Here is a 24,449-nt window from a genome sequence, read left to right as displayed (position 1 = left end):
GGAATAAATCTCATCAGGGACTGGAAATTTATTCAACCTCAACCCCGCTAAGACATCCGATACTTCCTCCCTTTTTTTGATGATGTATTCTGAAATCCCACCATTCCCCTTCCTAAATTCTTTAATTGCAATGGCCCTTCTCCATGGTTAAAGTTTCTTGAGGAGGCGACCAAGAGGATTGCATGGCGGTAGATGTTATCTCGACTTGAGCAAGGCCTTTGACAAGGTCCCACAGAGGAGGCTGATATGGAAAGTTAGGACACATGGGATCCAGGGTGAACAAGCAATTTGGATCCAAAATTGGCTTGGTGGTAGGAGGCAGGAGCCAGAGGACGGAGGGTTGTACTTCAGATTGGAGGCCTGTTACCAGTGGTATGGTGCAGTGATCAGTGCTGGGTTCCCTGTTGTTTGTCATATATATTAATGATCTGGATGAAAATGTAGGTGGCATGATTAGCAAGTTTGAAGATGACACCAAAATTGCTGGTAAAGTGGACAGTGAAGTTGGTTGTCTAAGGTTACAACAGGATATGGATCAACTGGGAAAGTGGGCAAGGAAATGGCAGATGGAGTTTAATTCAGGCAAGTGAAAAGTGATGCATTTTGGGAAGTTAAGCCAGAGCGGGACAGACACAGTGAATGGCAGGGCCCTAGAGAGTGTTGTTGAACAGAGAGACTTGGGGTACAAGTACATAATTGCCTGAAAGTGGCAACACAGATAGAGAAGGTGAAGAAGGTATATGGCATGCTTGCCTTCATCAGCAGAGGCACTGAGTCCAGGAGCTGAGGCATCATGTTGTTCTGCAGCACATTGGTTGGGCTGCACTTGGAGTATTATGTACAATTCTGGTCACCAAACTATAGGAAAGACGTGATTAAACTCGAGAGGGTGCGGAAAAGATTCAGAGGGATGTTGCCTGGAATGGAGGCCTTGAGTTATAAAGAAGGATTTCCCTGAGTCTGTTTTCCCTGGAGCAAAGGAGGCTGAAGGGTAAAGTGATAGAGGCATATAAAATTAAGTGAGGCATAGATAGGGTAGATAGTCAGTGTCTGTTTCCCATGGTAGCGGTGTCTAGTTTTCCAATTTTAAGCAATCTAGAATTTTATCAATTGAATAAAATAAAGCACAGTCAAATGAGAGAGAGGGAGAGAGGGGAGGGGGGAAGGAAAGGGAGAGAGAGGGGGAGGAGGGGTGGGGGGAAGAGAGAGAGGGAGTGGGAGAGCGATTAAGCAAACACAAGCTTCATCAATTGAATCATATAGATACCAAATTCTTGATACTAGCCTGACTATATCATTATCAATAATGCCTCGATAGGTTAATCAGATTAAATAAATTTAAACAGCAACAATATCATCCAATGATGTTACCTACACCAAGATTGTCAGTAAAGAGCAGATAATACAACAATTTCCTTCTGTTCATTTCTCTGAACTGCAATTAAATATTGGTTCTTCCTTTCTTGTGTCAACATCCTCAGAGGTCAAATATTGTTTTTCAAAGTTGGCTTCCTCTCTGAGATGGACTACTGTAGATTGGTAAATAGATTGCTCAACCACACCCCTCCCCATCCACTATCTCGGATTCAGTAAAACTCTGTATAACATTGACATCCTGAACTATGCTTCAAGCACATTATTTTAATCCTGATGAAATGATGGAACTCTAGTTTGCTTAAAATAAGCAGAGGGCATATTTTATAAATTATAATCTAGAGGGCTTATTTTAAATCTCAGAAATAGCAAATTAAAGGGCATAGATCCCCCTTTTTGATTTTAAGCTCATTTACTGGAAAAGGCAATTCCAGAAGCCAAATAAACAGCTGTTCATCTGCACCAAATTTCCATTTTAATAACATATTTCATGACTTCAAAGCATAGTTCAAGCATTTCTATTGTACACTCTCAGATGTAAAATTGTAAACAGCAAGGCCTAGCTTTCAAAAAATAACTACTGTGATCAGCAGGTTTAGGTATGTTAAGGTTTTAATGCTCTGCATCCATACTAAAGCAGCAATAAATTTTGTTTTACTGTGTTCTTTCTAATCCAGGTGTGCCGATGTAGTGAATTATCTATGACACTGCACTCATATGAGCACAGAGGGTGCACTGATTTACAAGAGAGGCTTTACAAAATGTATTATTTTACTGGCAAAATTATAGGTGTGTGCCTCTTCAAAGGAAAACATCCAGGTGCTCATTGTATCTGCTGTACAAGTTAATTGCATGGGTGGTAACTTCAGTAATTTTGGTGCTGGAGTTTTAAATGCATTCCCCGATACTGCATGTGAATTTACTCCTCCTTTATAGAACACCAGTTGTGTGTATTGGTCATCTTTTGATATCTGAACTGCAAAAGAGCAACTGCAGTGTGATGGGAAACAAGAAAACTGTGGATGTTATTTATGCATATTTCACAGTTGGGAAGGTGAGAGGGACTGACCTTCACATCACAGCAGCAAGGGGACATTACAGAGTTCAAATCAAATCGTAATAAAAATCTAATGTTTACTAGAATCACACAGCTCAAAATTAGTTCTAGATGTTGCAAACCATCTCAAACCAAACACAAGGCTCAGCAATGCTAATATAATGTAAATCTTGTAAGTAAATAGAATGAGATGGTTTGTACTGAGAATGGCAATATATGAATTATTAATAACATTTGCAAATATTTAACTAGTATCTTCAACCCAAATTATTATTAAATAAAAGGTATTAGATATCTCAGCATTTAAAGCTGAATAAATTAAGGTCTTATGAGATGTATTCCAGATTGGTATTGGGGCCAAAGGAGGAGATCACTGAGACTCTGACAGAAATTTCAAATCTTCTCTGGCCACAGATGAGGTTCAGATGACTGGAAGACAATGTCTTTGGATCTTTATTCAAGGAGGGCATCAGGAATAAGCCAGGTAATTACAAATTGGAGAGTCTAACATTAACGATTGAGAACTTATTGGAAAAATTTGATGGATAAATCTGCATTTGGAGAAGCAGGGATTAATCTACTAATTTGAATGAATTTTTTAAAGGGGTAACTAAGTGTGCTAATGAGGGTAGCGTAGTTGATCTAGTCCACCTGGACTTCATTAACGTTTTTTATGTCCTCACAATGAGACTCCTCCAAAAGGTATGACAGTGGAAGCCAGGCAATTTGGCAAATTGGATCCAAAAATGGCTTGGTGATAGGAGGCAAAGAGTTGTTTTGCAATTGGTGGCTAGTTGTGTACTGCAGAGATCGGTGTTGGGATTCTTGCTGTTTGTTACATATATTAGTGATCAGGACATGAGTGCAGGAAGTAAGGTCACAGGTGACATGAAAATTGGTGATGTTGTTGATACCAAGAACAGCCTTTGGTTGCAGAATGATATTGATGAGTTGGTAAGATGAGTAGAGCCATGGCAGATGGAATTTAATCCTGAAAAATGTGAGGGGATGTATTTTGGGAAAACAAAAATGCGTCTACACAATGCACAGTAGGAACTTAGGAAATACCAAGAAACAGAGGGACAGTGTATGTATCCAGGAATCCCTGAAGATAACAGCACAAGAAGGTAAGGTGGTTAAGAAAGCTTTCAAGCTACTTGCCTTCATTAACAGGGGCATAAAATATAAGTGCAGGGAGTTTAAAGTGCAACTATATAAACATCAGTTAGGCTACATCTGGAGTATTATGTGTAGTTCTGGTCACCACACTATAGGAAGGATGTCAATGCACTGGAAAGGGTTCAAAGGAGATTGACCAGAATCTGGGATGGGGTGGAGCATTTCAGCTATGAGAAGAGACTGGACAGACTGTTTTCCTTGAAGCAGAAAAGGCCAATGGGGATTTGAGTGAGGTACATAAAATTATGACAGGCACAGATCTGGTACAGGGCGAGAAACCTTTCCCCTCAGCAGAGCTGTCTATAACCAGAGGGCAGAGGTTCAAGGGGCAGAAGATTTAGAGGGGATCTGAAGAAGAATCATTTCATGTGGAGGGTGGTTGAAATCTGGAACACACTGCCGGAGGGGTGGTGGAGGCAGCCCAGAGCCTAGTAGGCTGTGGGCTGAGGGCTGGGAACATATATTATTCTATCACACGACGTTCCCTAAATCATAAGTGTGTATGATTGCTGATGAATGCTCAGTGTTCTCACAAGAACAGTCCAGAAGCTGAGTAGTTTGCAGTGAGTGCAGCCCTTCCTGAATCTCCAGAGCCTTTCTACCATCTACATCAGCAGCATGATTGAATATTCTCTACTTTCCTGGGTAAGTAGAATCACTCTTTAAAGCCATTTGTCGATAAATCTTAAATCTTGATCAACATTCCAAGCTGACATCATCCAGGACTGTACACTCCACTTCAACAGAATACCCCCTCTGATGCTGGAATACCATGGTTGCAATATGTACAATTGACATCATACACTGAAGCAACTCAACTTACGTGGGTACCACTTCCGAGTTTCTAAAAGCCTGTCAAGGGTTGCCACAATGTCAAACAAACATCATCCTTACATATTCAACCGAGTCATTTACAATTCTGGTTTGGATATATCCCAATATTGCTTTCTCATTTTCAGTATAAAAACCCCAAATTCCCTAAAACAAATTATAAAGCATTTAATCAGTAACTCACAGTTTCTAGGAGAGCCCACACTACTTTCTCAAGATTATTAACAATTGTCAATCAATTCAGCATTGTCAACATCACCCACATTCCAAATACAAATTGCTATTATAGTTTTTTTAATGAATTAAAAGAGAGAGTCAATAAGGTAAATGCATTTGATGCAATAAATATGGACTACCAAAAGGTATTTTATAAGGTGTCAAATAATAGTACACTTAAGAGGAAAATCAGGAGAGCAAAAAGAGGACGAGATACTTTGGCAGCCAGTGTAAAGGAGAATCCTAAGAGGTTCTACTAGTACGAGCAAAAGGGTAAATAGGGAGAAAAGAGATCCCCTTTAGGATCAAAGGGGTCATTTATGTGTGGAGCCATGGACAGGGTCTTAAATGAATAATTTTCTATTTTTTCTATATTTACCGTGGAGAAGGTTAAGGAAACTAGGAAATGCAAGGAAGGGAATAGTAATATGGATACGTTTCAAGACATCACAAGAGGAGATGCTGGTGATCTTAAGGCACATAAAGGTGGATAAATCCCCAGGGCTTGATCAAGTGTATTCTAGGACATTATGGGAACCCAGGAAAGAAATTGCTGGAGCCCTGGCAGAGATATTTGTATCATCATAAGTCACAGGTGAGGCACTGGAAGACTGGAGGGTGGCTAATATTGTGCCTTTATTTAAGAAGGGCTGTAAGGACAAGCCAGGGAACCACAGGCTGATTATCCTAGCATTAGCATTGGGAAAGTTACTGGAGGGGATCCTGACAGACAGGATCTACCTGCATTGGGAAGGCAAGGACTGATTTGGGATGGTCAATATGGTTTTGTGCTTGGGAAATTCTGTCTCACCAATTTGATGGAGATTTTTTGAAGAGGTGACCAAGAGGATTGATGAGGGCATCGCAGTGGACTTTGTCTACATGGACTTTAGCAAAGTGTTTCACAAGGACCCACGTGGCAGGCTGGTTGAAAGATTAGATCACATGGGATCCAGCGTGAGCAAGCCAATTGGATACAAAATTGGTTTGTTGGTAGAAGTCAGATGGTGGTAGTGGATGATTGTTTTTCAGATTGGAAGCCTGTAACCAGTGGCGTGTGGCATGCCCTTCAAGTGAGGGCATTGAGTACAAGAGTTCGGATATCATGTTACAGCTGTACCAGATGTTGGGGAGACTGCACTTGGAGTATTGTGTACAGTTCCTTTCTATAACTATAAAAAGGACGTCATTAAGATGGAAAGGGTCCAGAAGGTATTCAAAATGTTGCCAGGACTTGACAGCTTGAGTTACAAGGAGAGACTAGATAGGCTGGGGCTGATTATCCTGCAGTGTAGGAGGCTGAGAGGTGACCCTATGATGAGGGGTATAGATAAAGTGACTGGACACAGCCTTTTTCCTCAGGGTTGGGGAGTCTAAAACTAGAGGGCATTGGCTTAAGGTGAGTGGGGAAAGGTTTAAGGGGGACCTGAGGGGCAAGTTTTTCCACACAGAGGGTGGTGGCTTTATGAAACGAGCTCCCAGAGGAAGTGGTAGGGGCAGGTACAATTACAATATTTAAAGATATTTGGATAAGTACGTGGGTAGGAAAGGTTGAGAGGGATATGGGGAAAATGCAGACAAATAGGACTGGATCAGGCAGGCACCTTGGTCAGCATGGACAAGTTGAGCCGAATGGCCAGTTTCCATGTTGTATAACTCTAACAAGCATATCTTCAAAACTGAAGGCCATGAAATAAAAGACTAGAAAATCGGCTATGTAACAAGAAGCAGAGGTTGTATTTAGGATCAGAAGAAAGGGTCATACAGCACAGAATCAGACTCTTCAGCCCAACACATCTGTGCAGACCATCAAACACCGATCTACAGTGATCCCATTTGTTCTCTTGCATCCCCAACAACTACTTTCCTTTACTTCTACAGATACCCACCTATTCTAGTGGCCATTTATACCAGCCAATTAACCTGCCAATCTGCAAATCCTTGGGATGAAGGAAGCAACCAGAACACCCACACAGTCACAGGGAGAATGTGAGAATACCACACGGACAGCACCAAAGATCAGGATTGAACCCAGCTTTTTGGAGTTGTTAAGAAAGTGGCATGAACCACTGTGCCACTATGAACAGTTCCCTAGGGCTTAGTAGAATAACTAATATTTTCTTTAATGTTTTAATGATTTGAACTGGATTCACAGGACACAACGTACAAATTGGTAACATAACTGGAAGCATAGTTAATTGAGGGGGATAGACAATTTGCAAAGGCTGAAGGAATGGGTGATAGATGAAATTTAATGTTGAGTGTGAGAATATTGAGGGAATAATTTATGCAGAGGGGCAGGAATAATGAGATCTAGGGTATATATATATGCAAAAAAAATCATACGGGATCCTTGGTTTTAGGAATAAATTCACAGTACAAGAGGGAGTCAGTAACAATGAACCTTCCTTAGAACACTCATTTGGCAGGAGCAATGGGTCTAGTTCTGAATGCCACACATTTGGAAAGTTGTGGAGGTTTTGGTGAAGATATTTTCCAAAGTGATTCCAGGAAGAAGGGATTCAAGTTATCTGGACAGATTGAAGAAGCTGGCATTGTTCTCCTTTGAAGCAGGTAGCAAGGGGATCTGATGGTGGTATTTGAAATCATGAAGGGCAAGAGAAAAGCAGATGGAGATAAACTGTTCCTATTGGCAGAGGGGTTGAAAACCAGCCAAAATAATGAAGGTGATTGGCAAAAGAATCAAAAGCAAAAGATCTTTTTGTTTTCACATATGAAGAGTGGAAAGGGTCTGCACTGCTGTCTCATGGGTAGCAATGAATGCAGATTCATTTGTAGCATTTAACAAGGGAAGTAGATAAGAATCTGAAAGCAAAGCATTTGGTCAGTGACGGGGAGAGGGGTTAGCTGGATTGCTTTGACATAAACTTGGCACAGACTGAATAGGCTGAATGTCATCCTTCTATGCTGTAACCATTCTGTGGTCCTGTGGCACTGGTTACACCAGATCATCTAGCGTCCTAAACAGACATTAAAAGAAAGCAAAATTAAGATTGTACATGTGTTAATTATGAACACTTCTGTCCCTTAGAGGATATTAAATTTAAATGATTAAGTATACAGTGTTAGGTAGAGTTCAGGAAGAGATTGAGGCTGAAGAGATTATGTTCCACCACTTGGCTCTTTGTATTTGTAAATGAAGCATAACAAAAAAATTGGATTATTAGCAGATGAATCATGATAGTAAAATGTTGGGCAGGTGGGAAAAGAGACATTTTAGTTTTACAAAAAGATGCAAAAAAAAACCTCACAGCATAGAGAGATATTTTTTGAGAAAACAGGATCTTCGTAAAATCAGCATTTTAATTGGACCAGATCCTTTTGTCTCTGCTTTTCATCCTGAATAAAGGCCTTATTTTTCTTCAGTGTTCTTAAGAATTAGGCAACTTGCAAAGGGAGTGAATGAGGGAAGCACCCTTTCGGAAAGAAAGGTTCTCAAAAACATTCAGCCATATCTCCAAAGTAGAACTGTCTTGGTTTGCTTCTCTCTATCTGAAATTGAGTACATTAATTGAAAATGGACTCCTATTTATTAGTTTCCTCATCTGCTGAAATTTCATGACCTCTGAACCTGAAAGTTACTTTTAATTCTCCATTTAACTCCCTCTTCTCTTGGTGCTATCCATTAAATGAAATTTGAGGTTGATGGGTAAACTGACTAGGCATTTGGCTGTGTTTATAACTGGAGAGAATATTGAGAAACTACATTTTTTCCTGGAACACTTGATGGGAATTGGACTGTGGAGAAATGCATTGTTACATTTATCAAACTGAATTAACCAAAAGTGACCATCTTGAAGATCAGGGCACAGATTATCGATAAATGATACTCAACATACCACCTAGCATAACTAGTTCAGGGAATAATGACTGATGACTTATGCAGAGTTTTACCTTTTACATCAGTAGGTCTGGTTAATAAATATCAATTCATGTCTCATTCTGGTTCAAGGTTTCATGATACAGCACTACACTTTTCAGATATTTGATAAGCAGTTGATTTTCAATCTTCAGAGAATCCCCACATTTATAATTGACAAGCACACAAACAATCTGGTCGCAGCAAACCCAAGCAAAAAAAAGTCAAAATTTAGAAAGCATCTTTTATTGCATCCAGGTTCCGTAATTCAATGTTGTTGCAACAATGGCACTGAACTAGATTTTTTCCAACAGCAGGAATAAGCCATTTAAAAAAATGAAAATACCAAGATTACAATTATTATTCACTGAAACTAAGTGAAATACATCATTTTTTGTGTGAACAGCAAAAGGGTTGCTCGTTAATTGTACGTGTTTATTCATGAGCACATGCTGCATGAAAATCTACAGTGCTTGTATTTTTAGATCCATGGCAGTCGTCAATACTTTTAGCTGTATACATACACCACAAAGACATGAACATACAAAAATATAGTATTCAATGAAAAAATTAAACAGCAATTTCATGAAAATCTAAAATTTACAAGATTCATTAAATTAGCCACAAGCTATGGTAAACAATCTCTCTAATGCTTTTCCTTTCTTTAAGAAGAGTACTTTAGAAATTAGTACAAAGCACTAATTTAATCTCAGCATTTTGAATAACTAGTGACTGGCTCAACAATAAACACCAACATTAAAGGTGACTCACTTAAAACCATGGCATGCTTTCTCTGGCTGAAAAATCCAAATCACCATTCACACTTTTGGGTTTCAGGAAGCAAACTTTAAGCAGCATGTAATCTGCATGGGTTTTTCTTTGCAATTATAAGAGGATTTCTTGTGAATCTTGACAGTTTGACAAACACTTTGTTTGCTTCCAAGTCACCATCCTCATTGGTGGGCTGTTTGATCACAGGTAACATCTCTATTAGTCCCAAGAAGACTGTCAGAAGTGTCAATAGTGTGCCAAAAATATACAACTTGACTATTTTGGAATTCAGTCTCTGTCCTGCAGTAATTGCTTTGATCAGTGTGAGCCAGATAGCATTGTCATTTTCCACCATGTTCAAGTGCAACTCAAGATAGATTCAATTCTTCTGATTATTCTATAAATGTCAATAGATACAAGTTTGTTAATTAATCAATAATAATGAAACCAATAATACCAAACAATTACTCTTTTAAAGAATTGTCATAAATACTTTAGTTAAATGCAACCCTTAAAAGATGGAGTGGAAGGATGCAAATCCCAATCCCTAATGTTCAACATTCAAAACTCTAATCTGGGATACCTTGGCCAAATGATGTTCCACACACCAGGTTGCTAACTTGACAGTTTATAAACCCCAGGATCCTATATGCTTCTTTTAACACATTCTCAACCTACCAAGCCACTTTAAACAAAACTCTCCACATCTACACCGTCAAACCTGTTCTTGTACCCCTTTCAGAATTGTGCCCTTAAGCTTATAATGCTACACATTTCTCAGCAATAAACTGCATCTGCCACATATCTACACATTCCATCAGTTTTTCTTTGACTCCTTGAAGTCTATGACTACCTTCCTCACACTCCAATCCACCTCCAACTTCGTCATCCACAAAATTGGAACCTGTGCCCCGTACAGCCCACTCCAAAATTATTTAAAATATGAAAAGCAGTGGTCCTGGTCCCAGTCCCAGGGAATCTCTACTGTCCATTTCCCTTTAGTGGAAAAAAAACCTTCCCCTTCCACTCAGCTTCCTGTCACATTGCCACTTTTCCAGCTTCATTTATCATGACGACATGAAGACAAACCACCAAGTGAAAATTTTGCCGGGGGGCAGGCAAGCTGTTACCGACGTACACCTCAAGTAAGGGACAATGTAACTGGCAACACCGACGCGGACATTAGCAGCTTGGTCTGCACCCTAGGGATGGAAGGTTGCCAGGGTCTAACGCCCGTTTCGTTAAAACGGCACATTTCGAGCATATATTCTTCGTTGAAACATTATATATACACACAATTCTCAGCCGCAGCAACGTCCCACCGAGGGTAGCAACCCTGTTAAATAACTTGCGTCCCAGACCCCGAGCTGGGTCGGTTCAGATGCCCAAGCTGTTCGTGATGGCTACTACACCGTCTGAAGAGGAATGACTCACACCAACAGCCACCTGTCACCCTGCACGTCGAACCGACCACACAACCCACCAGCACAAACCCCACCCTCAATCAGCCAGTCGCAGATCCACCTCCCCACCCAATAGGCGGCTTATACACTGTGTCGAAAAACAGACACAAGGCCAATCACCTTCCTCTCCACTTTGTGACGACCCGCACGCCCCTCCCCCCAAAGCTGAAGCTCATTGATGGTGTGAGATCAAAGTTCTGTCAAACGCCGTGCAAACAGGCAGCACTCGTGTGGCAAACACAGGCTCAAGGACCAGCATCTCCTCTCCAGGGTAGACACTTCACAGCTTTTTGGATTCTTTATCGAATTCAACAGCTTCAATTGCGTATGTCACATGTTAAGCACTTTTCCCCTTTGAATTTCAAATTTCATCGACCTCCTCCTATTTGCACCTCTCCAGATGAACCCCTCCACTTACAGCACTACCACTACTTGTCATTCAAGCCTGCCTGATCACCACTATTTTACGGAATCCCTTCTGTTCTCTCTGCCCTCCCTCCTTTTCGCTACAAATTGTTTCATTTCTAGCTTCTCCCAGCTCTGTTGTGGCCACTGAACTCAAAGCCTAACTTGGTTTCTCCTTCCACAGATCATGCCTGACGTGCTGTACAGCTGGAGATTTTATTTCAGGTTTTGAGCATGTGCAGTATTTCATTTCAGGTGGGAAAGCAAGTTGTGAGGTGGACACAAAGTCAGCAAATGGATATAGGTAGATTAAGCAAAAATTAGCAGATCGTGTGTAATGTGGGGGAATATGAAGCGTTCACTCTGGCTATAGAAATAGAAAATCAAGATCCATTCAAAGAGTGACAACAGAATGTGGCTGTACAAAGGGATCTGGATCTTCTTGTACATGGAACACATGAAGTTAGCTTCCAGGCACATTAAGTAATTAGGAAATAGAATGTTGGCCTTTATTTCTATGGGAATGGAGGATATAATAAGGGAAGTCTTCCTGTAACTACAGACCATTGGTGAGACTATGCCTGGAATACAATGCATGTCTTTGGTCCCATTTAAAGATAGGTATACTTGCTTTGAGGCAGTTCAGAAAAGGTTCCCTCCATTGATTCCTGGAGTGATGGAGTTATTTCCTGAGGAATGATGGAGTAGATTGTAATAACACTATTTGGAGTTTAGGAGAGTGAGAGGTGTTCTTATTGAGGCAGAAGATTGTGAGGGGCTTAACAGGGAAGGTGCTTAAAGTATGTATACCCTCTTGGGACTCCTTAGTAGGAAGAATATAAAAGAGAATAGAATAACTGAATATTGTTTGAATGGAGAGATATAATATTGTGGTTTTAAAAAATGATCTGGGCAACCTTGTCCTCCAAGCAGTTCATTAACATTCAGGTTCAGCAAGTAATTAAGAGAGTTCCTGTCCATTGGTCTTTATTTGTTAGGGAACGTTTGCTGCGACCGTGCAGGGTGTCAATGAAACCACCACATCTGGAGCCATGGAGAACACTTTGATCTCTAAATTTAAGGAGAGATACACTTACAAAAGAGAAAGTTCAGAGAAAGTTACAAGGTTAATTCCTGGGGTAAATGTGCTGTCTTATGGGGAATAATTGACCAGGTTGTCCCCGCAATTATTGAAGTTCAGAAGAACGAGAAATGATCTTATGGAAATGTCTAGTGTTCTGAGGGAGCTTGACAGGATGGTGCTGAGAGGATATTTTCCTTTTTGAGGGAACCTGTAACTACAGGGCATAGTTTCGGAACAAAGGGTCTCAGAGGGTTGTGATTCCTTGGAATTCTATATTGATGGAGCAGTGGAGGCTGAATCATTAAGTATATTCAAGGCTAAGATAGTTTTTTGTTCTAAAGAGAATTCAATCCTAATGGGGAACAGGAAATTGAAATCAAGATCAAATTAGTCATTAAGTGGTAGAGCAGGCATGTATGGCCACATGGTTTAATGCTGCTAGTATGTCCTTACGTTCTGCTCTGCACTCTGGAGTCTATTCGTATTCTTGGCCCAGGGAAGTATCCTATTGATACCAATTATCTTTCATGAGTTTGAATATCTTCTTTTGCCCTGACCCATTGTTTAAAGTACTCCAGCCGACTCTCTTCTATATATTCTACAGTCTTAGCTATTTTAATATGGAAATATTTTTCAAGTAGGGTTGCTAATCCCCCACAGCCCAGTCCATCATAGGCACAGCCCTCCCCACCATTGACAGCATCTATAGGAGGCGCTGCTTCAAGAAGGCAGCATTTGTCATCGAGGATCCCCACCATTCGGGTCATGCTCTCTTCTCGCTGCTACCGTCAGGCAGGAGGTACAGAAGTCTGAAGTCCCACACCACCAGGTTCAGGAACAGTCTCTTTCCTTCATTCAACAGGTCCTTGAACCTACCTGCACAACCATAACACTACCTCATCAATGAAATGCTATGGACCACCCACTGCACCACCATGGATTTCCTTTGTCTTATTTTTGCACTAAGATCTTGATTTTGCACAGTCCTTTTTCACTGTATGGCATAATTTATGTATAATTTATATTCTGTGTGTTGTCTGTACCTACATGCCTCTGATGCTGCTGCAAGAAAATTTTTCATTGTACTGTACCTCACCATATTTGTGCACATAACAATAAACTTGACTTCAACTTAGATGTATCTGGGAGTTTTTCAGGAATTCAGGGTTTCTGTCTTGATCACTGCTGTGAGTAATTCAGCATGATGTTCATGGGAACATTCAAAAGTTTGGATTCCTTTCTTTGGACTTCCTCATTCATTAGTTAAAATAATACTAGAGTTGGAGAAAGGGCCTTTTGACTCAAAACCAAGAATTATCCAATTGGATAAAAAGAAATCCACCCACTTTCCAAGTGACAAGGGAAGGGGTCTAAACTATAATAGAAATGAGGAAATTTGAGATAGGTTTATAAGTGATAAAATCTCATACATTAAAAAAATATTGGGCATAATCTAATTGTATAAGTGGGGCTCGTTTTGGTCCCTCCATTTGAATGGTATTTGGTATGGGAGGCCCTGTGAGTGAGTAAACTGTATCTAAACCTTAAGTTCTATTAAGTAATAATTTACTTTAGCAAAGATTTCAACTTCAAACAAAGTTTAAAGTTGGCAGGCTGGGAACTTGTCCTCAATTCTGCACCATGGCATGTGTATTGATACTAGTTGTGATCGAATTTCTGCAGTGTGGAAAGTTTTTGATTACATTAAGTGATTGGCTTGGGATTCCAGCACAAAATCAAAGCAGAGAAAATGTTTGCTGGTCACAGTGGAAGGCCAGGTGGAACCATCTCACAGGCTGGATATGCACTGTAGTCCTGCAATGTGTCAGTTCCTCTGTCCCTCATTAGAGACTCCCTAAATTGAATTAGAACAGAATATAGAACAGTACAGCACAAGAACAGGCTCTTCAGCTCACGATGTTGTACCAAACTAATTAAACTAGCAATGAAGGGCTTATCTAAATTAATCCATATCCATCCATTCTCTGCATATTCATGTGCCTTGTTAAATTATATATTGGGATATATCCCAATATATCCTATTGAATTCACTCCTAACTAATCCCACTCCCCAGCCCTACAAAATCCCACCCAGACTAATCCCACTATCCTTTCATAACTTGTATTTTTTAATATCCCTCCGAGCCCAATCCCACTGTGATTCCTGCAAGTTTTACTATCTCACCTATTCTATGTTTACTCTCACTCCTTGTTTCCTTGATGGGAATTTTCCTTATGAGTTTTCCAAAGTGGCTCTCATAATTTGGGCAAGATGGTCCAATTTGGATGACCAGGGTAACCCATTTTCTCCACAGTTGTAGTCCATCTTGACAAAAGGGTCTTGATAAATAGGAGCAAAAAGAGAATCTCCAGATGTGCAACTATTATTAAACAGGAAGAGGCAGGGAGGAGCCAATGTGGTTCATTAAGGACAGTGGGCAACAGGAATTGGTGCAGGATGGAATATGTGCAGCAGAAAGTCATCAACTTGAAACATATGTTCTCCCTGTGCAGATGGTGTGTAACTTGCTGCTTTCAGTTTCTTCTGTTTTTATTTCAGATTTCAAGCATCCTTAGTACAAAAGCTAAATACCGTCAGCAAAGTTTTGGATGACTTAAAACTGAAGAGTCAACAGGATGAGTGATTGATCAGAAGAAGCCCAAAAGAGTCATGTCCAAAGGCAACCAAGGTGTTAAAAGCGTTTCAACAACAACTGGCTAGAGTTGAGACAGAACAGGTGTTGTAGATATGGAAGTCGATGGTCATTTCAATGGATGTTAAATGAATTGGAAGCTCAATTCAAGGTTCATTAGCATAGTTTACTAGTCTTGGCAAAGTAAGCATAGGTGGACCTGTGCAACGCCATGTTGCACATTCCTGTGATGGTGTGGCAATATCGCGTTGTTGCAATAATACACTGAAAGCAAGGTTTGAGAGAATTTTATTTTATAACATTTTGGTTCATTTTCATTGTTGCATTTGATCAATCTGAGGTAGCTGAACAGTGCTTATGTTGCCTTAAATCACTTCCAACAGTTAAGCATATCGCAGGCCTACATGGACATTATCAAATGAAAACCATTTTCTCATTTTTGGCTTTGTAATGAAAAGGCATTGCAAATAACTTTGTAGAGCTTTACAGTGGGGGATGAAACAAATGTATTTCATTTTTATTAGACTCAATGGGATCCTTTTCGTAATCCTGAATTTTAAAATAGGAGTCCTACAAATTACAGCCCTGCAAGTTACAGCTCTTCAAGTATACATTAACAGTTGCTAAATGTGATAAAGACTTCTACTTCTACCACTCCTTCAGGCAGTGAATTCCAGACCCCCACCAATGAAATTGAATGAAAAAAATCTCAATTTCTCCCTTTATTCCTCTTACCAATAACTTCAAATCTCTGCCCCCTGCTCTTTGAGCCTTCTGTGGGAAATGGGTTCTTCCTATTTACTCTATTTGGGTCCCTCAAATTTTTACATCTCAAATGAATCCCCTCCCAGTCTCTTCATTTTAACAAAAACAATTGTAGCTAATCCAATCTATCTTCCTAGCCAAAAATTTCCAGATCTGGCAATATCCTTGCAAATCTCTGCTCCCTCTCTGGTGTAATCATAACTTTCTTGTAGTGTAGTGACCAGAACTGTCACAGTACTCAAACTGGGTCTCAGTAGCATTGTACATTGTTCTAATGTAAACTTCCTTGTGCTTGTATTCCACACTTCAGTTGTTGAAGCAAAACATCCCATTTACATTCTCAATCACCAAAGCGACCTGTCCTCCTACCTTTAAGGATCTGTGGACATATACTCCAAAGTCTCTTGCCTTGCTGCACCTTCCTGAATGAATTACCTCATTCTTCTCTGGATTAAATTCTATGCACCATTTTTCTGCCCAAGTGACCAGACCATCTAGATGCTCCTCACAGTCAATCATACAGCCAATTTTCATATCATCTGACAACATTCTTATCATAATGCATACATTCAGGTCCAAATAATTAATATACAAGCAAGGGCCCCTCTGGAGCCACACAGGTAACATCAAAACAGTCAAAAAGTCACCCATCAATTATTACACTTTGTTTCATGTCACTGAACTAATTTCTGATCAAGTTTACCACTCCCTCTTGGATTTTTACTTTTTCGACCAACTTGCTATGTGGGACCTCGTCAAAAGCCTTGCTGAAATCCATACATCAATGCCCTATTCTTGATATCTCGTCAAAATATTTAATAACATGATTCAGACACAACCTTCCCCTAACAAATTCATGCTGAGTACAGCTGATTAATCGGTGCCTTTCTAAATGAGGATTTATACTGTCCCTTCGAGTTGATTCCAATAGTTTTCCCACCACTGAATTTAAACTAACTGGCCTGTAATTACTCAGTTTATTCCTTCCTCCCTTTTTCAAAGTTGGTAGTGTTCTAATCCTCTGGAATCACGTCTATCGCAAGGGTGGATTGGAAAATGACGGTCAGAGCCTCTGCTATTTCCTCTTCCTTCTTTTAATTTGCTGGATACATATCTCAGTCAGATCCACTGATTTATCAACTTTATTAACCCTTTTAATGCTTTCACTTTTCCCATGTTGATTCCATCCAGTGCTTCACATTCTTCCTCTTTAACTACATCAGAATTATCCCCCTCTTTTTTGAAGATAGTCACAGTTATTCATTAAGATCTTTACCTAGGTCCTCCAGCTCTACACAGAGATTACCTTGTTGTCCCTTTTAGGCTGTACTCTATTAGAATACTGATATATTCTATTTGTAAGCATTTGAGGGAGAAATTATGCTCTACAGATAAGTTTATTGATTTTCATTTCAGATCAGATAAATTGCAATGGACACACAATATCAGAACTGCAAATACTCTTAACACTTCCCACCACCAAAAAGGAGCCTTGATCAGAAACAATATCTTAAGCTTTTAAGAAATTCTTATTATGTTTGATTGAAGATAATCAATTTATAAAAATATATATCATCAGGATAATTTCTCAAATTTGATTTTAATATTGCATTTGAAAGCTTTCCGTACGAGTTTTTGAAGCTGTGATCCTTGGTTCAGTAGATGTACATGTGTAGCAGCTAGGACTGAAATTTTTCACAGTTTTGGCATTTGCAGGACTTGATTGCAACATAATTGATGCTCTTGGTTTTTCCATTTTCACAGTATAATTTCACTTCCCTCTTTTCAGTTAAGTCTTCTTTGCAGCACCGGCATGAGGGGACCATGCTGTTTCTTTTGACGTCGTATCTTGAAAAATAGTTACAAAAAGATGCAGGGCGAGTTTGTTAACATCATTATAATGTTAAATCAACCTCGTTTTTTATGGCCGAATACTGCAGCCTGCATCCTCACACTGTCCCCCTGTCAATCTTTACTCCTGGTCTGGCATTACCTTAATTTTACCCAGCCTAGTTTTCAAAATCCTGCATGTTTTCACTCCTCCTCCTGTCTTTGTATTTTTTCTCTAGCCATACAAATCTCAAGCCTTTGGCCTCCTCCATTTGTGCAAGTGGCTTCTTGCACAATCTTAATCTACATAACTTTGTAAAACCCTTGGGTGTTCTCACAGCATTAAAGATGGTGTTGTCCTGGTCCAACCACGTAGACTCCACGGCCAAGAAAGCTCACCAGAGCCTCTACTTCCTCAGGAGGCTACAGAAATTTGGCACGTCCCCTTTGACACGCACCAATCTTTATCGATGCACCATAGAAAGCATCTTATCTGGATGCACCACGGCTTGGTATGGCAACTGCTCTGCCCAGGACCGCAAGAAACAGCAGAGAGTTGTGGACAAAGCTCAGCGCATCACGGAAACCAGAACCCCCTACGTGGACTATGTCTACACTTCTCGCAACCTTGGTAAAGCAGCCAGGATGATCAAAGACCCCACTCACCCTGGACATTCTCTCTTTTCCCCTCTCCCATCAGGCAGAAGATACAAAAGCCTGAAAGCACATGCCACCAGGTTCAAGGACAGCTTTTACCCTGCTGTTATAAGACTGTTGAACAGTTCCCTGGTATGATAAGATGGACTCTTGACCTCACAATCTACCTCGTTCTGACCTTGCACCTTATTGTCTACCTGCACTGCACCGTCTCTGTAGCTGTGACACTTTACTCTGCATTCTGTATTGTTTTACCTTGTACTATCTCAATGCACTGTGTAATGAAATCATCTGTATGAATGGTGTGCAGGACAAGTTTTTCACTCGGTACAAGTGACAATAATAGACCAATTCCAATTCCCGTTGTTGCACAGCCATGATGGAATAGTTTTAGTTACATCATTTCAGTATTCCCATTTCCTACATGAAAATATTTCCATCTCCTCTCAACTGCTACCCAAATATTTCTGTTAATACAGCAGTCCGGAGTTTGAATCAGTTGGTAGGTATGAGGCCGTGGGAAGTTGCAGTCAGAGTGACGAAAAGCCTGGGGTGGGAGTGATAGAGGAACACTACTTTTCCCTAAAATTAAAGGGGCAAAATCTGCAGTCAGCAGTGAGCTACACACCAGGTGCCGAAGGATCTCAGAGGGTCAGGCAGCATATGTGGAAGGAAAACAGTCAACGTTTCGGGTCAAGACCCTTCATCATTTTGGTCTGACAATATCAGTCTCAGTCCAGACCTGCTGAGTTCTTCCAGCTTTTTGTGTGTTGTTGAAGACAAAATTTGACTGACTAATGAGAAGTAATTAAAATTTCCACATCTTAAATTCTTGACACAAGTAGCTTTGTTAGGTCAGGTTTCAGAATAGGCAATTAAAGGGAAGGTACTTGGTGAAATTATATACAACAATGATCCCTACACCACCTTTAATGTGGCAAAATTTACCCAAGCTTTGTAGTGAGCATTACCAAATTACAAATTACAACAGCTGATATGAGGAAAGGGTGACCAAAAGCTTTGTTAAATGCAGAATAGATTGTACAGATTGTGGTGCTCTGAAAGGCTTGGATAAACCTGGAAAAGATTGAGAGATTAAACAGAGGTAATGCTTATGGAGCAGTTTTCTATTGCTGAGAAAGTAAAAAACTGGATGTTAATTGATAAGTGCTGAAGTTAAAGATGGCTTGAGAACTAATAGCAGCTTGAAGTGTGGTAATGGGAAATTAAATATTAATCATGTTTAAGCCCTGGTCCTCAATAATGACCTGCAGTTGATTCTGCGTCTAAACTGAGAGGGAAGCCAGTGGGAGGGAATAGAAACTTGAGTAACTTATGGGCTGGTATCAGGGCCAAAGAGAGGGGACTTCCTAGGGGTTATGGGGTTTGAACTGCTCGAAGTGTTCAACTGTCATGTAAATTGAAATGACTATGAGAATTGGGAAACAAATTAGATCTGGCTGCAGTCAAAAACAACAAAAAAAAGTACAAATTCAAAAAGAATACAAAGCCAATGATTGTACAAGGATCAGTTTTACATTTCATTAAGGGAAAGAATTATACCCCAAGTTGCATTTGAACTCAAAATACACACTAGATACTGTTTTTTAATGCTTAATGTCACTCTTAGTTTGCATACTTAAAATTTAATAAACCTCACTTACCTAGTTGCTGATGAACAATGTCCTTGACATTGGTGTGCTACAAAAGTTGCTTTGCATGTTCCGCTTATTATTGTTTCATTGAAGCTACTGATACTGCATAGATCTTAGGAAAGGAAATACAAATTACACTATATTAGAAATATAGTATTTCAGCAAATTTGTATGCCTTTATTTGCTTTCAAATTCATCACCTATTTCTCTTCCACAAGGATGAACATGTGCATTAAGCTAGAAAATAGTTTAACAACAGGTTAGCAATACATTTAGATGCATGGTAATGCATTTCATGGTATAACATAGGGCTGAACATATATCATGAAATTAACAAAATCAAGAAGATCCATGTGTCAAAAAACCCCGAATGAAACCATAATTTTATGATCAACAAATTACCAAGAAAGCAGAAAAAAATACATGGGTATTTTTAATGGTTGGCCTTTGTGCATGGTAGAAAGTGAAAGGGCTCAGCATTGTTGCTGACTCCTGTTATGTTCCCTATGGGTTTTGGGATGCAGCTAAACTGCTGTCCAGTAACCAAACAAAATACACTGTGTAGATTCATAACAGGAAATACCTCCACTTCATTAAGATGATACGGAAGAGAGAGGCAATGAGCTGATAACCAGAAAGCAGATAAGATATCAGCTATGAAATTGGAATGGAAAAAATGTCCCTTTTAACAAAAATTGGGAAAAGGATTGACTTGGATCAGAAAGAAAAAAATTTAAATGGCTCCTTTTTTAAACAAAAAAATATAACTAACACACCTGGAGCTTATCATGGGTTTTTGCGACATTGTGAATATTGTAACTTGTGTGAAAGATCGCTAAAAAGTTTTAGTCAAATTACATTGGCTGATTGAAATTATTCTGAGAATTGCCTCCCAATCAACAGAAGTGTGAGTCTTTGTTTAGCTGTTCAACTGCTTAATTTTTACACGACAGTATTAGAAGTTTTCAATAAATGCTGTAACAAACTATTAATGTCTATGTAAAGGTATTAAAAGCTTACCTTGTTCATTGCATGTAAAACAGCAACGATCAATATAGGTTCTGTGAGACTATAAGTAATAAAATATTAATTAATCAATGTAGTAAATGTTGATCTTTATATAAAAACAGCTTTTAATGAATGCAAGCTCCTACTTCAAAGAATCATTATTTTCAATTGTTTGTTATATTTTCACATATTTCTTCACAATAAGTTTTGTTAAACAACAATTTAGTGTTTCACCAGACAAATAGGGATAAACTGTATTTTACTGCAAGTTTAATATCAGCTTTGGAATGGATACTTAATTGAATTGAATCAAGGCCCCTCGGTCTGATTAGTTTAAGTATATTCATAATGGCTTGGATTTTGTGGTCAGCAGCAAACAATGGGGCTTTCTGGTGGCCTGAAGGAAAGCTATCCACAAAATAGGAGCTCCTTAATAATCTCTTTGGTGCAAACTTCTCTGTGTGCAACACAGCTGTTGTCAGGCATCAGTTCAATTGGATAGCACCCATAACAGTCATCATCAAAACAGACATCAGAGGCTCACCAGCCATTCAAATCGAAGAATTCTTAGACAGTAAATCAGGAAAGAGAAAAGATGAATTTTAACTAATAGTTTAAATATTTTACAGTGGAAAATAAAGACTGGAGTATATACAAGATTATGGTAAAAGCTGAAAAATCATAAACAGTTTTTTAATTAAGATTATTTCCATTCTATTCTGGAATATTTATATATGGAAAATCGATCCACATACACAAAGTCATTTTTTAAAGTCAGATAGTGTACTAAACACCGATTATGGCCAAGACAGCATATAATAGCTGATGTCAGTTGAGTATGCTTAAGAAAGCTGCAAAATAATGCAGCCTATAGAGGAACAAAGGATCACTGACAGCAACTTTGGGACTGAGTTAAACTACATTTTATTCAGATAAATGCAAAGTGTTGCGTTTTGGTAAAACAAACCAGGGTAAATGGTAAGTGGTCTTTCAAGAGACTGTTAGATAGGTACATGGAGCTGAGTAAAATAGAGGGCTATGGGTAAGCCTAGTAATTTCTAGGGTAGGGACATGTTCGGCACAGCTTTGTGGGCCGAAGGGCCTGAATTGTGCTGTAGTTTTTCTATGTTTCTATGACCCCTGGGAAGACTTGTAAGATAGAGAAACCTAGGGGTGCAGGTATATTCTTCCTTGAAAGTGGCGACACAGCTTGACAGGGTGGTGAAGACGGCGTTTGGCATGCTTGCCTTCATCAGTCAGCATACTGAGTACAGGAGTTGGGACGTAATGTATCATTACAGTTAAACAAAACGTTGGCAATATACAGAGTACTGCATACAGTTCTGGTTGTCTTGCTATAGGAAGGACGTTATTAAACTGGAATGTGTGCAAAAAAGATTTACGAGGATGTCACCAGAACTGGAGGGTTTGAGATACAAGGAGAGGCTGGATAAGCAATGACATTTTTCCCTGAGGGGTGACCTTATGAAGGCTTACAAAATCATGAGGGGCATAGATAAGGTGAACAGCCACCGTCTTTTCCCCAGTTTAGGGGAATCCAAAACTGGAGGTCATAAGTCTAAAAGGAGAGGTGAAAGATTTAAAAGGGACCTGAAGGGCAACTTTTTCACACAGAAGGCAGTGCAGAATGAAATGAGCTGCCAGAGGTGGGTACAATTATGACATTTAAAAGACATTTGAACAGGTACATGGACCGAGAATGTTTAGAGGGATATGGGCCAAATGCAGGTAGGTAGGACTAGTTCAGTTGAGTAATTTGGTTGGCATGGATGAGTTGGGTCAAAGTGCCTGTTTTATGTGTTGTATAGTTCTATGATTCTATGACTTGCACAGAAACTCTATGATAATTTCACTGTCATTCCAAACACAAATTCCAGGCACATGCTTCAGTGGCTTGCCTATGTTTGAAATAGTCATAAAATAAGATTGTATGATTGGTTCACAGAGGATAAATAATTTCCTGTGAAAGAATAAATAAACAGTAATAATCTCTGTAATTGAAATGTGAGACTTCATTTTAATTGACTCTTTGTTCAAACGTTATATAGTGGCTTTTAAAAAACACAAAATTAATCCCATCAGATGTAATCTAAGAGATTCTAAAAGTGTGAAATGGCACCTGCTTCTATTAATCAGTACACTTATGAGTTAAAATAATTAGGTTTAAAATGCAAAATGCTCAGGTTATTATTAAACACTACACCCATAGTTGTATTAGAGAACAATTTATTAATTGCCTTCATGAGGTTGACATGCTTGTAACAATTCTCACATACCTCAGGGCAGGTTTCATCCTGAATGCAAGACCTATTTCTGATGAAAACACCAAACTGAGTACATGAATATGAAATGCATGGATCTTTAGGATCTTCCCATAAGTCACCATCCTGTGAACAAAACCAGGTAAATAAAATTACATGCTGGGTACTTCATTACTATTGTCTCTTTTGTCTCAACACTGGTGAAAAAATATATTTTGCTTTCATGGTCTCACTGCAGTCAAAATGAAACAACATGTTACCCATTTTTTCAGGCCAGCAAATTTACTGACCAAATTTATTTTGTGCTTGATGGGAAGTAAAAATATTATGGCCCCCAATATTTTCCCCACCCTGGTCTGAGCATAAGAGAAGCAGAATACTTCACTTCTCCAGGTTACTGTGTGCCTTGTATCTACACCAGAGCTTTATGGGTGCTAGTTTGCAATCCATGAGCTATTTCTTTATTTGTCCACAAAAAAAAGGAAGTTTTAATCCAAACAGGGGGGTATTGGACATCTGGTCATCAGGTTCCTTGATCCAGGAAAGTGCTTGAGCAGAGGCCCAGGACCAACTTCCTGGAATTTCACTGCAAATCATTGCCTCTCTGGGAAGAAGGCTGGAGGGTTGGGAACAACCTTAGACTGAACTTGGATAAAATGTAGTGACATAGAAATTCATCCTTGATTACATGTTGTAAACTAAATCTACAGTAGTATAGTGAAGTCACTGCATCAGAAACCAACAGCTGGAAGTGTAACATGCAAATGCTACTTCATGTTACTGAGAAAAAATTCTAAATCAGTTTTTCCAATTATTTAAGGAATTATAGTGTGTTTTTTGGCCCATAAAGCACCCAAAGGAATACAGAACACAAAGACTACAATGGAAATTCTAGGTCTATAAATTAGAAAGCAAAGCAAAAGGTAAGTACTCTTGTTAAATCACAGATTGAATGTTCAATTTTCTTAATTGTTTCTCAGTGCTTTTACTGATTTTAACTGAAGGGACTTTAATAAGGTTTATTATTTTTCTGTTTAAATATCTCTACTGGTTGCTTCCTGATTACATTTTCCTTAACAATTTCAAATTAAAAACTATTTTTGTACACGGGCATTTCTAACCTCTACCCTCGAACAATGTCATTTTTGGTAGGTTACTGTCAGGAAATAAAGATGGCCAACATGTCCAGATTCAAGAGCTAATACTTCTTGATATCTCCTCTGGGTTTTCCCTTAATTCCATTTTCTTCCACTTAAACAAGCAGAAATATGTTACTAATAGAGTATTAAGATGTGGTTTCAGAGTAGAAATGAATCATTGACAAGGCCTGACCCATCC

General features: G+C 39.2%; 1 protein-coding gene across 1 annotated transcript in view; it reads right to left on the bottom strand.

The window, feature by feature from the left end:
- Positions 1 to 15,211: 15,211 nt before the first annotated feature.
- Positions 15,212 to 24,449, bottom strand: part of LOC127580611 (mucin-2-like) — a 95,218-nt gene continuing 85,980 nt past the window's right edge. The window contains exons 49-52 of the mRNA XM_052034232.1: positions 23,127 to 23,237; positions 20,842 to 20,890; positions 19,831 to 19,933; positions 15,212 to 17,527 (exon numbers count right to left, since the gene is read on the bottom strand). Of these exons, the coding sequence (XP_051890192.1) occupies positions 17,359 to 17,527; positions 19,831 to 19,933; positions 20,842 to 20,890; positions 23,127 to 23,237 (432 nt within the window). The 3' untranslated portion in view covers positions 15,212 to 17,358. The remainder of the gene's footprint in view (positions 17,528 to 19,830; positions 19,934 to 20,841; positions 20,891 to 23,126; positions 23,238 to 24,449) is intronic.

This window comes from Pristis pectinata, chromosome 19 (assembly GCF_009764475.1).
Source record: "Pristis pectinata isolate sPriPec2 chromosome 19, sPriPec2.1.pri, whole genome shotgun sequence".
Lineage (NCBI taxonomy): Eukaryota > Metazoa > Chordata > Chondrichthyes > Rhinopristiformes > Pristidae > Pristis > Pristis pectinata.
Note: the sequence above shows the minus strand (reverse complement) of the source record. Positions and strands in the feature narration are given on the sequence as shown.